This window comes from Lemur catta, chromosome 1 (assembly GCF_020740605.2).
Source record: "Lemur catta isolate mLemCat1 chromosome 1, mLemCat1.pri, whole genome shotgun sequence".
Lineage (NCBI taxonomy): Eukaryota > Metazoa > Chordata > Mammalia > Primates > Lemuridae > Lemur > Lemur catta.
In genome coordinates this window covers 170,271,179-170,282,992 of record NC_059128.1, presented here as the reverse complement: position 1 = coordinate 170,282,992, position 11,814 = coordinate 170,271,179, and the positions used below count along the sequence as shown (strand labels likewise).

The following is an 11,814-nucleotide window of genomic DNA, read 5'->3' as shown; positions in this document are numbered from 1 at the left end:
ATCTGAAGCCCTCCCCTCCCCCTCGCCGCCTCCCCGGAATTGCACCTTGGGCAGCGGAGCAGAATCCGGAATGTGAACTTCTCCCGACATATGTTTCCCGCAGATAAGTAAACAATCTGGACGTGAAATGGAAATGGTAATTAATGCAGTAATGCTGTTACACCTCGAGTGTGCAAATCCCATTGACTCGCCGAGCCACGGGGGGTGCCGGGCACACAGGGACCGGTGGTGTTCGCCCAGGCCGCCTGCTCCCTCCCTCATCTCTCCCTCCTCCCTAGGTCCCCGGGCGGGGCGTCCGGAGATCCCGCAGGGACCAGGTCCAGCTGCGGGAAGTCGGAGCTGCCCAGGGGCGCTAGGGACTCCGAGCCCTCGGCCCTCCGCCCGCTAGGCGCGTGCACCCGCTCGCCCAGGCAGCCGCGCCTCTCACGCATCCCTCCCAGTTCTCACCGCCGCACTAGCGCCAGCAGGGCCTCGGGGCTCAGAGGTGCAGCCCGGCCTTGAAGCCCCCGGGAGAGCCTGAGCTCTCCAGCAGGGAGCGGCAGGCAGTGCAGAGGCCCGAAAGCAGGAGGAACCGCGCAGCCTAGTGCGGCGGGTCGCCAGGAGTGTGGCCGTCGGGTCTTCGGTCTCCTCGCTGCACCCAGCCTCACCGGGTGGCTGGCAGAGTTTTTGTGAAGTTTCTTCCCATCCTTTCCCCGAATGCGCTGATCGCGTGTGAATTGCTTCTCTTACGGACCTGAGTGGGAAAGTTTGGAAATGGCCACTGGCGCCCGAGTAGCTCGACTCTTCTACTTTGTAGCAAAGAGGAAACTTGAGGACTCCTTCCAGCCTCTGTTCAGGCTGAGCGCCCGCTCCCTTCCCCTGCCCGGACCAAGGGCCTGTGGGCCTTTTGGGGGTCAGGACGTTGCCCGGCGCAGGCATTCTAGCGAAGAGGACCAAGAATCAGGGAATGCAGACCAGGGACGTCCCGGGCGCGCGGACCTTCCCGCTTCCCAGAGGCTGTGCTGGACTCAGGGCCGGGGCCTGGGCTAGGGAGCGGGTAGCGAGGCCCCTTCTTTCCTGTCTTCAGGCCCCTTCCTAAAAGTGTGGGAGCGGGTAACTCCCACGCTGCGGGATCTGGGCTAGTACAGAGCCGGGATCAGGCGGGGTCGAACGCTAGTGTCCGGTTCTGTGTGGATGCCCCCGTATTGCTAGCGCCCCCACCCGCCTCCAACTCCATTATTTTCTTAATGACTCTGCGGCGGCCCAGCGCCAGCGCTTCTGGTTCCAGGCCAGTGCCCATCCCCGCCGCGCCAGAAAAGAAACCAGCCCAAGTAGCGCTCCCACCGCTGGGTCCGCGAGGGCCTCGTAGGCCAGGGCAGGGCCAGAGGCCAGGAGAACACGCCTCTCGGGGGAGGCGAGAAGCGTTGGCCCGGGCATTTCCCGCACCCAGATCTAACCGTTGTGCCTCTGTCTCTCTTCCTTTCTCACACTCATTCATGCACAATCCACTCAGCAAATGAAGAGATGAGAGTTCTTAACACGAATCTTGTGAATTACTTGATATTCAAATTCAAATGAGTTAAAATTCATTGTCCATTTGAACAATGGTGACAAGGCCTGAGCTGGGGAGGAGCTGATGGAAAGCAGAGTCCTCAGGGCAGTCCTGGCACGACTGCTAGCCAAGTTTTCAGGGCCCTGGCAGTCTCGGGTCTCTCCAGACAGGCTGCCTCGCTGTGAGATGCTTCCCTAGGAGGTGTGATGTAACGAAAGTCCCTTGGCCCTACCCTGACTGAAATATCATTCTGCTTTGGATCCTGGAGATTCCTGGAGGTTATCTAGCTCCAGTGTTAAAATGCAAATGGTAAGGAGGTTTCAGATGTCAGTCACTCACACCTCAGTGTGATTTACTCAAAGTAGCTGGCCTTCTCCATCTTTAAAGTTAGCGGTTCTAAGGAAATTGATATTTAAATAGGAAAACTCCGAAACTGGAAGGGAATCAAAGATTTTTGGAGTCAGACCCAAAGCCAGAGAAGTGCATAAAAAGACTGCAGAAGCTCTCCAAGGGGGGCCAGGAGCGGAAGGGGGCCAATGATATCGCATCTCTCAGAAGACGTGGCCAATGTACCCCTGAACCAGGTAGCCGCCAAGGTTTAGGAAAGAAAACTTAGCTAAAACCCCCAACAACTCTGCTCCTGCCACGCCAGCGGCGCCGGCTGCCGTCGTGAGAGGCTGCTGTTTAGGTCTCCGCTGTCCTAGGAAATGTCCACCAAAGGAGCGGCTGGGGCGACAGCAGCATGTAAATTTGGGTGAAATTTGTGCCCTGGAAGCAATGGCCCCCGCAGGCAGGAGGCCTGGGACCGCTCTGGCAACCCTGCTTAAGGGAGGCCTAGGCAGCGAGCGGGGGAGTCTGGGGCTTCCCGGCTGCGGGACGCGCGCCCAGCAGAGGGGTCAGCAGAGTCTCCTCCCGCGGGGTCCCCAGAGTCCGGCGCCAAGAGCCTGTCGGGAGCAGCTCTTGGCTGCTCTTTGCTGCGCGTGGCGCGCTCGGGAGAAGCGGCTCTTCTCGACTCCGGGCGGGCGGGGCGCTCCTCTCCCTACAGGTTTGCTTTAATGATTTTCTTGAAAGAAAGAGACAGTTGTGAGCAAACAGGTTTGACAGGGACTGCTTCCCCCCACACCCCCCAGGGGATTTCTTTTTGTCTGCGCCTGACTTCAAAGTCAGTAATCGGCCTCAGTCAGCGGCGTGACGAGGAGGATTTCGGCGGTTTGTCGGGGCCAGTCCCGGCCGCGCACCTCGGCGGACGCTCTGCGGCCCGCGGGGCAGGGGAGGCACAGCCGAGGCAGGCGCCTGCGGGGGCCGAGGCTGGGACCAGGTCTACGGAGGGCAGATGGCCGGGGAAAGCCTGTCTGCGAAGTAAGGAAACCACGTGCAGAAGCAGCCGGAGGAGCCACGTCTTCAGCTTTAGGTCCCGGGACCCGAAATGGGCCCCCAGCTCTCTGTGGGCTGGAAAGAGGTCTCAGTCACCTAGCCGCAGGCTCCCGGGCGCTTCTCCGTTACAACGCACCCTAGTTTCCTGGAGCTCCCCTCGGGGTCCCCAAGACCGGGCGCAATCTGGAACCCTGGTTGCAGTTTTCTGGCTTCTGCCGCCGCCCGAGGCCTTCGCCACTCGGACCCGCCTCGTTCCTCTTTCCAGCCTAACCCCGCTTCGGAGTTGGCTGGGAGCCCTAGTGGGGCCATGAGCGCGGGCTTCCCTCACGGGCCGGGGTGCTGTGTGCACCCCCGGAGCGCTCCTGGGCTGGGCTCTGAGTGGGGACACCCAGACCCCTGTAAGCTTCATCTTAGGAGATGTTAAGGGACACTGAGCTATGAGGTAGATCAGAGCGGCTGACAGGACTGTCAGTTGGGGTTATATCAGACTGCGAAACCTCAGTGCCTCGGTCCCAAGCCTCTTGGGCTTCCTAGGGGGCGGGAGGAGGGGCCTTCACTATGCGCCCAGGGCCCCCAGACCGGACCGCCACCAGAGGCAAGTCACTTCCTAATTGTCTCGATTTGTAAGAGGGTTTTGTAATGCTAAGTAAGCGTGGCTCAGCCCGCCGGGGCTCCCCCCATACCTCCTCCAGCCCGCCTTTGTTTACCTTCGCCTGATCGCTCATTTATTTATCTATCTATTATTTATAGGCGTCCCCTCCTATTCAGCGCCCGTGTATGTTAATTGTGTTATACCATTTAATTCTAACATCAGTCTCAAAAGAGCTCTTAATGAGAAAAGCATATACAACACGAATCACTTTGCTATTCAGCTCAGCCAGATGGACAACTGCTAACTTTTTTTTTTTTAATAATGAAAACCCCCCTTTGACAAAGGGGCTCGGATGAATAGGCTCCAAATAGCACCTCAAACACTTCTAATTGTTTTGAGGACAATATGCTAATCCGCGGGGCTCGGCTTTGGTGTCTGTTGACAACGTTTCCCGTGCACCTCGAGCCACTGACTCCTTCGGAAACGGCACAGGCAAGCGCACAAATCCCTCAACAGCAGCGGAAAGCCGACAAGCCCCTAGGCTGCCCCACCCCCTACCCCCAATAATATCAAAGCCGGTGGGAAAAGCACGCGACTTACGGAAAAACACCCGTGAGGGCGGCTTTGGGGGTGAGACTCGGAGACGGGGGTGGGGTGGGGAACACACTTCGATTCTAAGAACAATTCCAAAGAGTTGTGTTGGCTGGCATCAGAGGGTCCTTTCTCCGCAAGAAAAAGAGTACTCTTTAAGCAAACATTCGCCCAGAGGGGAAAGAAAAGGGCTCTTTTCCTTGTTTGTTAAACACCATGAGCTGCGAATCATTTAATTTTTATGATTTTTTTTTCAACTCCTTGCCTAAGCCATGACAATGTCGCCTTCCTTTTCCCTTTGCTCTCGCAGCGTCTTAGTAAAAAGTCTTCCACAGTCTGCGGCGGGGACCTAGGACACGTTTTTCTGCATTTCTTACAGTTTTATTTTTTAACTTAGGAACCAGTATTGCGCCCCAAATCCCCCGAGGAGGCGGAGGCAGTGTTTCCAAACACCTTAAAAAAAAAAAAAGATTCCGCTCGTGTTCCCCCATGCCTTGAACGTAAACACCCACCGCAGGACGCAGTACTCCGTGCGCAACTGGTACCCAGGAAATTCCATGCTTCTCCTCATTCCTTTGGAGTTTGGTTTTAAAAAAGTAAAAGCACCCAGATTTCAGAGGTCTGGGGCGGCCTTTGTCTTAGTTCATTTGGTCCTTGAAGTGGTCTGATCCCTTTGTGAAGAAGAAGATGCAAAAAGACAATGTCCCGGGGACAGATACCTTTGTCTAGCCTCTAAAGGCAAAATGCAAGTCTGCAGGGTGGGATCTCTACAGATCCCAGACTCCAGTCCCTCTGCACCCCACCCACAGACCACCAAGCTGGGCCAACGCAGGGCAGCCGCTAGCCCTCACTACTAGAGCTGTTCTATGCACTCTCATCCTCCCAGCAACCCAACTTCGCAGCCCGGAGTACCTGGCCTCCTGACTTCAGATTTTATGCACATCAAAGGTTACCTTTTTTGTAATGACAGATTGTCTTTATTCAAAATGTCTTTGTTCAACAAATGAACAGAGTAAGGGGGTAAAATCCTTCTAAGTACATTTCCAAGACATCGTCAAAACATTTATGACCATTTAGGATGTTTTTATTCTTTTAATTTTTTGTTTACTTTCTACTTCCTGACTTCATAATCCGACATTCTGTCTAAAAGTAAACTTAGGTCTCTAGGAGCACTGCTTTACACAAAGTAAATAACCATGTGGGTCCTTTTTGTTTTCCTTTTAAAGAAGCAAACACTATCATAGCATGGTTTTAAATAGAAATGTTTCCCTTTCTGTAGTTAAAACTTTGAAACCTTTCTCCCCACACACATGAAGAGCAAATGGCGCCTAGTTGTGTCTGATGGCAAAACACAGAGATACAGCTCTTTTTTTCCAGGGGTCAAAAGAAAATATATATGCATATTCTAGATATAATATCAGCATCTGGGAGTTCAGAGTCCAAAGCCTATCCAAGGAGAGTTAAGGGGACATAAATAAAGCAAAACTGCCTACTTTTTTTTGTCCAAAGGGGGTACAGTTGGAGATTTGTTTTGGGAGAGTCGGATAGGGGCAGCTGTGTAGCTGTCATAACCTTTGCAAGTTTCTGGCACCTGTCTGCGCCTTGGGTCCGGGAGAACGCCCCTCCCTTCCCCCCCGGGAAGACAGAGGAAAAGTCCGGGGTGGTGTAGGGACAGCAGCAGGGCTGACCCGGAGGCGTCTGCATGCCAGGGCTAGGCGCAGAGGACAGGGTGCATACCCCACTTCCAGGCCACCCTTCAAGTCCGGGCCAGGCTGGGGGTTACATGGCGGTGGCGTGGGCTGATGAATAAGGGTCTATGCCAGTCTTGGTCATGCCTGGGAAGAGGATGTAGGCGACGGGGGGCTGCAGGGTGGAGGCAGACCAGGCGGTACAGTTACAGGGCACCACGTAGCCCGGGTTGGTGGGGGACGGGTGCGTGTGCGTGTGCTGGCTGGGGCAGCTGAGGCTGCCGAAGGCGCCGTTCTGGTAGCCCAGGGTGGACGCGTAGGGCAGCGCGCCGGTGGCCAAGGTGTGGGGCACTTCACCCATCTTCTGGATGGCGCTCGAGCTAAACTGCGCGGGGTCCAGCAGGGAGTAGGGCGCCGAGGCCGGCGGCAAGAAGGCCCGGGCTTTCTCGGGCGCGCTCAGGAGGCCGTCGGAGGCCCCCACGGGCAGGCCGGCCGCCTTGAGCGGGTCCGTGTCGCCCAGGTAGGGCAGGGGGAAGACATACCTGTCCTTCTTGAGCAGGTTTTTGGGCTTGCGCCGCGGCCGGTACTTGTAGTCAGGGTGCTCCTTCATGTGCTGGGCGCGTAGCCGCTTGGCTTCGTCGATGTATGGCCGCTTCTCTGCCTCGGACAGTAGCTTCCATTCTGCGCCTAGGCGTTTGCTGATTTCCGAGTTGTGCATCTTGGGATTTTCCTGGGCCATCTTGCGCCGCTGGCCCCGGGACCATACCATGAAGGCGTTCATGGGCCGCTTGATGTGGTCTGAAGGTTTGGACATGGTCCCGGCGGCTAGATGGGCGGGGGTGGGGAGTGCAGGGGTTCTGCAGGCGAGCCTGGGCACGGTTTGCCGTCTGTCTGTCCTGAGCTGGGGCTCTGCGCTCCCCTCGCCTCGGAGCCGCTGAGGGGAAGCCAGAGAGAAGAGCTGACCCCGCAAAGTTCAGCTGATCATGCCAGTCCCAGCACCCAGGCAGCCCCTGGGGGGCTAGAAAGGGCAGGAAGGGCGGGGGAGGAGATCGGCGGGGGGCTTTGAGCAACAGAGGCAGGGACCCAAGTATCGGCGTCTCGGGGATTAAGTAGCCAGGTAATTTTTCTGGCGAGGGAAAGGAGCTCCTCCTTTGCCCCCTCTCCACCTTCGCCTTCACTCTTTCCCTTCTCTCCTCTTGCGTCTCCGGCGGTGGCTCCCCCCTCCAGTGGCTTTCCCAGGGCTGCCTTGCCTAGCGCTGCACCTGGCTGAGAATGCGGGGAGGCTGGTGAACCAGAGCCAAAAGCGGCGAAGTTCAAAGGCGAGGTGGGCCGGGACGGCACGCACTCTGACATAAGCGCGGGGCGGCGACTCCCCAACCTGGGCGCCAATCAGCAGCAGAGAAGGCGAGGGGGCGCACCTGCCAACGCGCCGGTGGAGGAAACAGGGAGAGCGACTGGCGGGGGCGGGGAGAGGTGTGAGGGACAGAGAAGGCAGAGAGAGGGAGAGAACAGAGCTGCTAGCTCAGGACCGGGGACTTGGATTCTGCATTGTCTCTGGCACTATCAACAAATAAAACTCTTCGCGCCTCCTCTTTCCTTTCCCGGTGGTGAAAGAGAGAATTAGGGCTTCGAATACAAAGGCCCAGGGAAGGGGCAGCAAAGGGAACCAGAGGAGAGCTCCTGCTGATAAATAGGACAGCCTTGCCAGGAAATACAAGGACAGCAGTCTTCCCCCTTGTCAAAGATCCTTGGAAGAGAAAAAGAATGTATCAAACTCAGGGTAAAAAGCCAAATAAACTTTTTGCGCCAGACCAGACCCTTGGTTGGCCTTTGGTGGGGTGCTCCCGGGACGCCCCTGCAACCTCCACCCCTGCCCCAGGATGCGGCTCGTGAGGGTCGCTCTGGGCTCCCGGGTGGCTGAGCAGTGCGCTCTGATCCGATGCTGGTGCCCGAAGGCCTCACGTCCAGCAACGCAGAGATTTCAAACCCTGGTTGGTGAGCCCTTAGGAGCACTAGGACCTGCTTTTCACTTTTGGGGCGGGGGTGGGGGTGGGGTGGCGGTGGGATTTCCATCATGGTTCCTATTTATGTTGTTATTATTTAATATTTTTAAACCTCCAACTTTTACTCCACAACTGTCCAAACTGTAAGGACAGCCTGGAGGCCAGGCGTGGCGGCCTTCCTCTTGCCCCTTCTGCAGCGGCCCTAGAGAGAAGACTCAGGCAGCAGCAGCAACCAGGGGCGGTTTGTCCCTGGGCGCCTCTTCCCACCCAGCGAGGCTTCCACACTCCGTTTCTTCCATCAGATTGAGCATTCTTCGGGTAAAGAGGACGAAATAACCCGCAGAGTCAACCAGCAAGCCTGTTTCCTTTGAATAATTGCCTGCCCGGTGTGAAATGCCCTTTGGGGAAATATTTATTAAATGGAAACCATTGTCCCTGGCCCGGCGGGACCTGCGTGTGTTCCAGGCTTATTGGCTTTTGCACCAGCCCCTCTCGGGAGGACTGACCAGAAATGTGCACCGCTCGGTGGGCTTGGAGGGGAAGGGAATAGGGGAAAGTGGCAGAGAGCCAGGAGGCAGGAAGGGTCTTTCTCTAGCATGTATTGTATCAAGTTTGAGGAGAAGCTTTTGCTTCTCCTTCCTACAATTAGAAAGACGCATGGACTTTCTCACCCTTAGCGCTCTCTTCAGAGAGGTGGGCACTATTCCCATTTTACAGATTAGGAAACTGAGGTTGAGAAAAGCAAGGTGATTTGCCAAAAGTGACTCTGGGAGGAAAGTGGTGATGCCTCGTGTACAGGATTTGAAAACCCATATTTTTTTCCCACTCCACGCAGCATCATGTCTGAGGACTTGATGGTGCTGCAGCCAAACGTGGAACACCTGATAAAACTATTGGAGCCATCGAACCCTGCCATGCAGATGAACGGCTCTGGAAGACCGATTCTGCTCTTAATTTGCTTAGCTAGGGCGCCACCTCCGCGCAGGTTGGCGAGCAGGTGCACAGCCTTTACATTCCTTCTCAGCCTCAGTCCGGCCTCCCCGCAGGAGCCTTAGTCTGGCCCCTTTACATTTTTGTCTCTGCAGGAAGTTTCACTTAGGTTGGGGTCTCAGGAAGTAGGAGCACTTTTCAGCCCAGTAGGGGGAGAGTTTCCAAGTGTCGCAGGCAATCCCTACTCAGGTCTGACCAGCGGTGCACTACACTCACAGCCTGCCAGGGATTGGGGGTCCAGGGGGCACGCGATTCTAAGTTTATCTGGCGATCCTGACGGCTTTGTGAAGGAATGAGAGAAATGCTGATATTTTCAGAGAGGTCCAACGTCCGGTGGGGACCCGCCAATTTCTCATTCCAGAAATTTCAGGGGATACCAAATCCACAATCCAGAGGTTTGGGTTAACACAAACCAACTTCTTGGAAACTGCAGGAGGAGGGGATCTGACACAGGGTCCTATACCCTTTCTCTCCTCTTAGCCTCCAGGCCAATCCATTCCGGTTGCCCTAAGGCAGTTCAGAGCAGGTGAGTGTCTTTCTTCAATTCCTCATATTTCCTCCTGCTACAGCGCGCGCTCCTCTCCAAGCCTCTCTCGTTCATTCCTAGCGCGCAATCCAAATGCTATTTGCAATCCAGAGCGGATTAATACGAAGGGCGCACGACCAAGAGAAAGGTGTAGCAGTTTGTGGTCAAGGAGCCATCTGACCTCCAGGGGTTCCGGAGCCCTAGGCTGCCTGGTCAGGCTGCTCGGACCCAGGAGGGCGCCAGCATCTACGCTGCGTCTTGCCCTTGAAATATGAACTCGGCGCTGGGAGGGAACGCAGGGTTGAGAGCCGCACCTGCCAGGCCTCGCAGTCGCTAGACGAAGCGCGCAGCCGCGCACTCACCTTACGCAGTACCAGGCGGCCACCGGTTTATTCAGCACTCCTTAGAGCTGGGCGGGGCGCAGGAGTACCTGTGATCTTGAGATCTGGCCTAGGGCTGTCTCCAGCCGGTGCCTCTAGAACGCGGCGTTGTCCCTCTGCACCGTGTCTCCCTGACAGGCTTAGACCACTGGGCAGCATGTCCCGGAGAGGTGGACTCTGGTGAGAATTAGCAACTTGGATCACCGCTGGAACAGACATTAGGACAGAGGTTGCCTGAACCCTCCTCCTGCTTTGTCCTCATCCTAAAGTTTGGGCCTCAGGCTACCAGTCCACTCTCCAGGGATGGAGACATCCTTGGATGAGGTCTTTCCGCTTCTACATTTGCCTGGAGAAACTGTGCAGGCACTCAGCACGCAGCTCAGTTACTCAAGGCTTGCCACGTGCTGGCCTTACCCAGGTGTCCAAAGCCCTGATCTAACCTCAGGGATTCTGTCAGCGAACCGTCGCTGTTCCCATAGAAGTGAAGGAAGAAGCCTCAGAAATCACGACCCTATTCGCTTCTCTTCCAGCCTGCCTTCCGCATCCCTCCACCGCACACAGAGCCCAGGCTGCACCTTCCTCTTTTCTGGCTCTGGGCCTTTGCAGGGAGCGTTTAGTATTTGCCCTCTTCTTTCCTCCAAGTTTTTTATGTTCCTCAGGTACCAGTGGAGACTTTTTGTTTCCTGGGCTGGGATCGGATCCCTTCTACGCTCTCACTCTCACACCTCCATTTCAAGCCCCTTTCCCCAGCCTCGCGTGGAGCCCTTTTGCAGTCCGTGCAGTCCGCCAGACTTCGAGCTGCTCTGGGAGGATGGCTGCGTATTATCTTTGGGTGCTGAATGTCCGCACAACTCCAAGAGCAGAGAAGAAGAATAGAAAAGAGAAAGTTTCCTTCTGCCCAGACCCAGGTAAACTTTCCAGACAGGGCTTTCCCCAACTCGCAGCTGCTGGAATCAGGGACTGGGAGGCCTGCACCCACCTGCCTAGCCTCAATGCTCTGCCCTGCCCTCCGGCCACCATCCCCTCCTCTCTGGTGGGTAAAGCTCACCGCTTCGAAGCCTCTAGGACTGGGAAATGGCTGAGTGCTGAGAGGACAGTGCAAAGAAGTGACTTGGAGAGCGCAGTTGGGGGCGGAAAGAAAGAGGGGAGCAGGCCTTGCACCCTGCATCCCCCACAGGGCTTTCAGAAGAGGCCGGGAGAGTCACCTGCTGTGCGGACGGGCGGGATGCTGGGGACTCGCTGGGCATTAGTCTTGCACATTCACTGCGGACCCTCAGGGATTCCAGGGAGCAAAGTCGCAGGTGCCTGTTACTGGGAGCCTGCGCGCAGCTCAGGCTCCAGCTCACTTCTGGGAGTGTGAGCGCCAGCGCACTCAGGTGTTTAGCGACAAGGGCTTTAATCAGGACCACCCCTGAGCGCCAACAACCCAGGAACCATGGGGGTGATAAACTGATCTTGGGAAATAATGTACTTTAGCTAAATCATGAACTTTTAATTTTTCTTATTACTAAAAAATTTTAATATGTGGTACCCCTGATCCCTCTCCCCCGTTTTCTATTTTAAAATTCAGGGACGTCATATATCCCGTCTCTAGAGAGTGCTCAGAAGAATCCAGAGCTCTTGTCTTATTAATGCATTTGCTGGTAATTGCTCTGAGTCTTCTCTCCAGAACCCAGCCTATGTAAAATTCACGTGTCCCTCGCAGCCAAGAAGGTGCAGGAGGGCACCGCTTATGCCAAGAGACAAAGAGAAACCCAACAAAACCCGGTCTCAGGACAGACGCCTGCGACAGAACGCGTTTGCCCTGGCAGAACTGTTTAGCTGGCTGGGCTGGGCTGAAGGACACGTCTTTCTCAACACTCCAAGCGCGCCCAGGTAAGACTTTTTGGTGCTTCAAACTACCTTAACTTGACTAGTTTAACTTGAATCTATTTATAGCGGAGATCATGTGACTCACCCGCGCGGGTGCAAGTTTAATAGAGGATTGCACTACATTACACTCATATTCCAGAAAATGGAGGGCGTCAGAGCGGGAATACAGCTGTGAAATCTTCTTATTCATTCATTAAGTCAACAGCTATTTATCGAGTGCCTACTATGTGCCAGGCATTGTGCTAGATACCAAGATAGAGGAAAACA

The 11,814-nt window shown here is 55.6% G+C and overlaps 1 protein-coding gene across 1 annotated transcript; it reads right to left on the bottom strand.

The window, feature by feature from the left end:
• Positions 1 to 5,050: 5,050 nt before the first annotated feature.
• SOX14 (SRY-box transcription factor 14) lies at positions 5,051 to 7,050 on the bottom strand. Its single transcript, XM_045539132.1, has one exon. It carries the CDS (start codon positions 6,588 to 6,590, stop codon positions 5,868 to 5,870), a length of 723 nt encoding a protein of 240 aa, XP_045395088.1. The 5' UTR covers positions 6,591 to 7,050; the 3' UTR covers positions 5,051 to 5,867.
• Between the last annotated feature and the right edge of the window lie 4,764 nt (positions 7,051 to 11,814).

Bases quoted from the DNA above. Each gene is read 5' to 3' on its own strand.
- SOX14 (XM_045539132.1), bottom strand. From the start codon at position 6,590: ATGTCCAAACCTTCAGACCACATCAAGCGGCCCATGAACGCCTTCATG.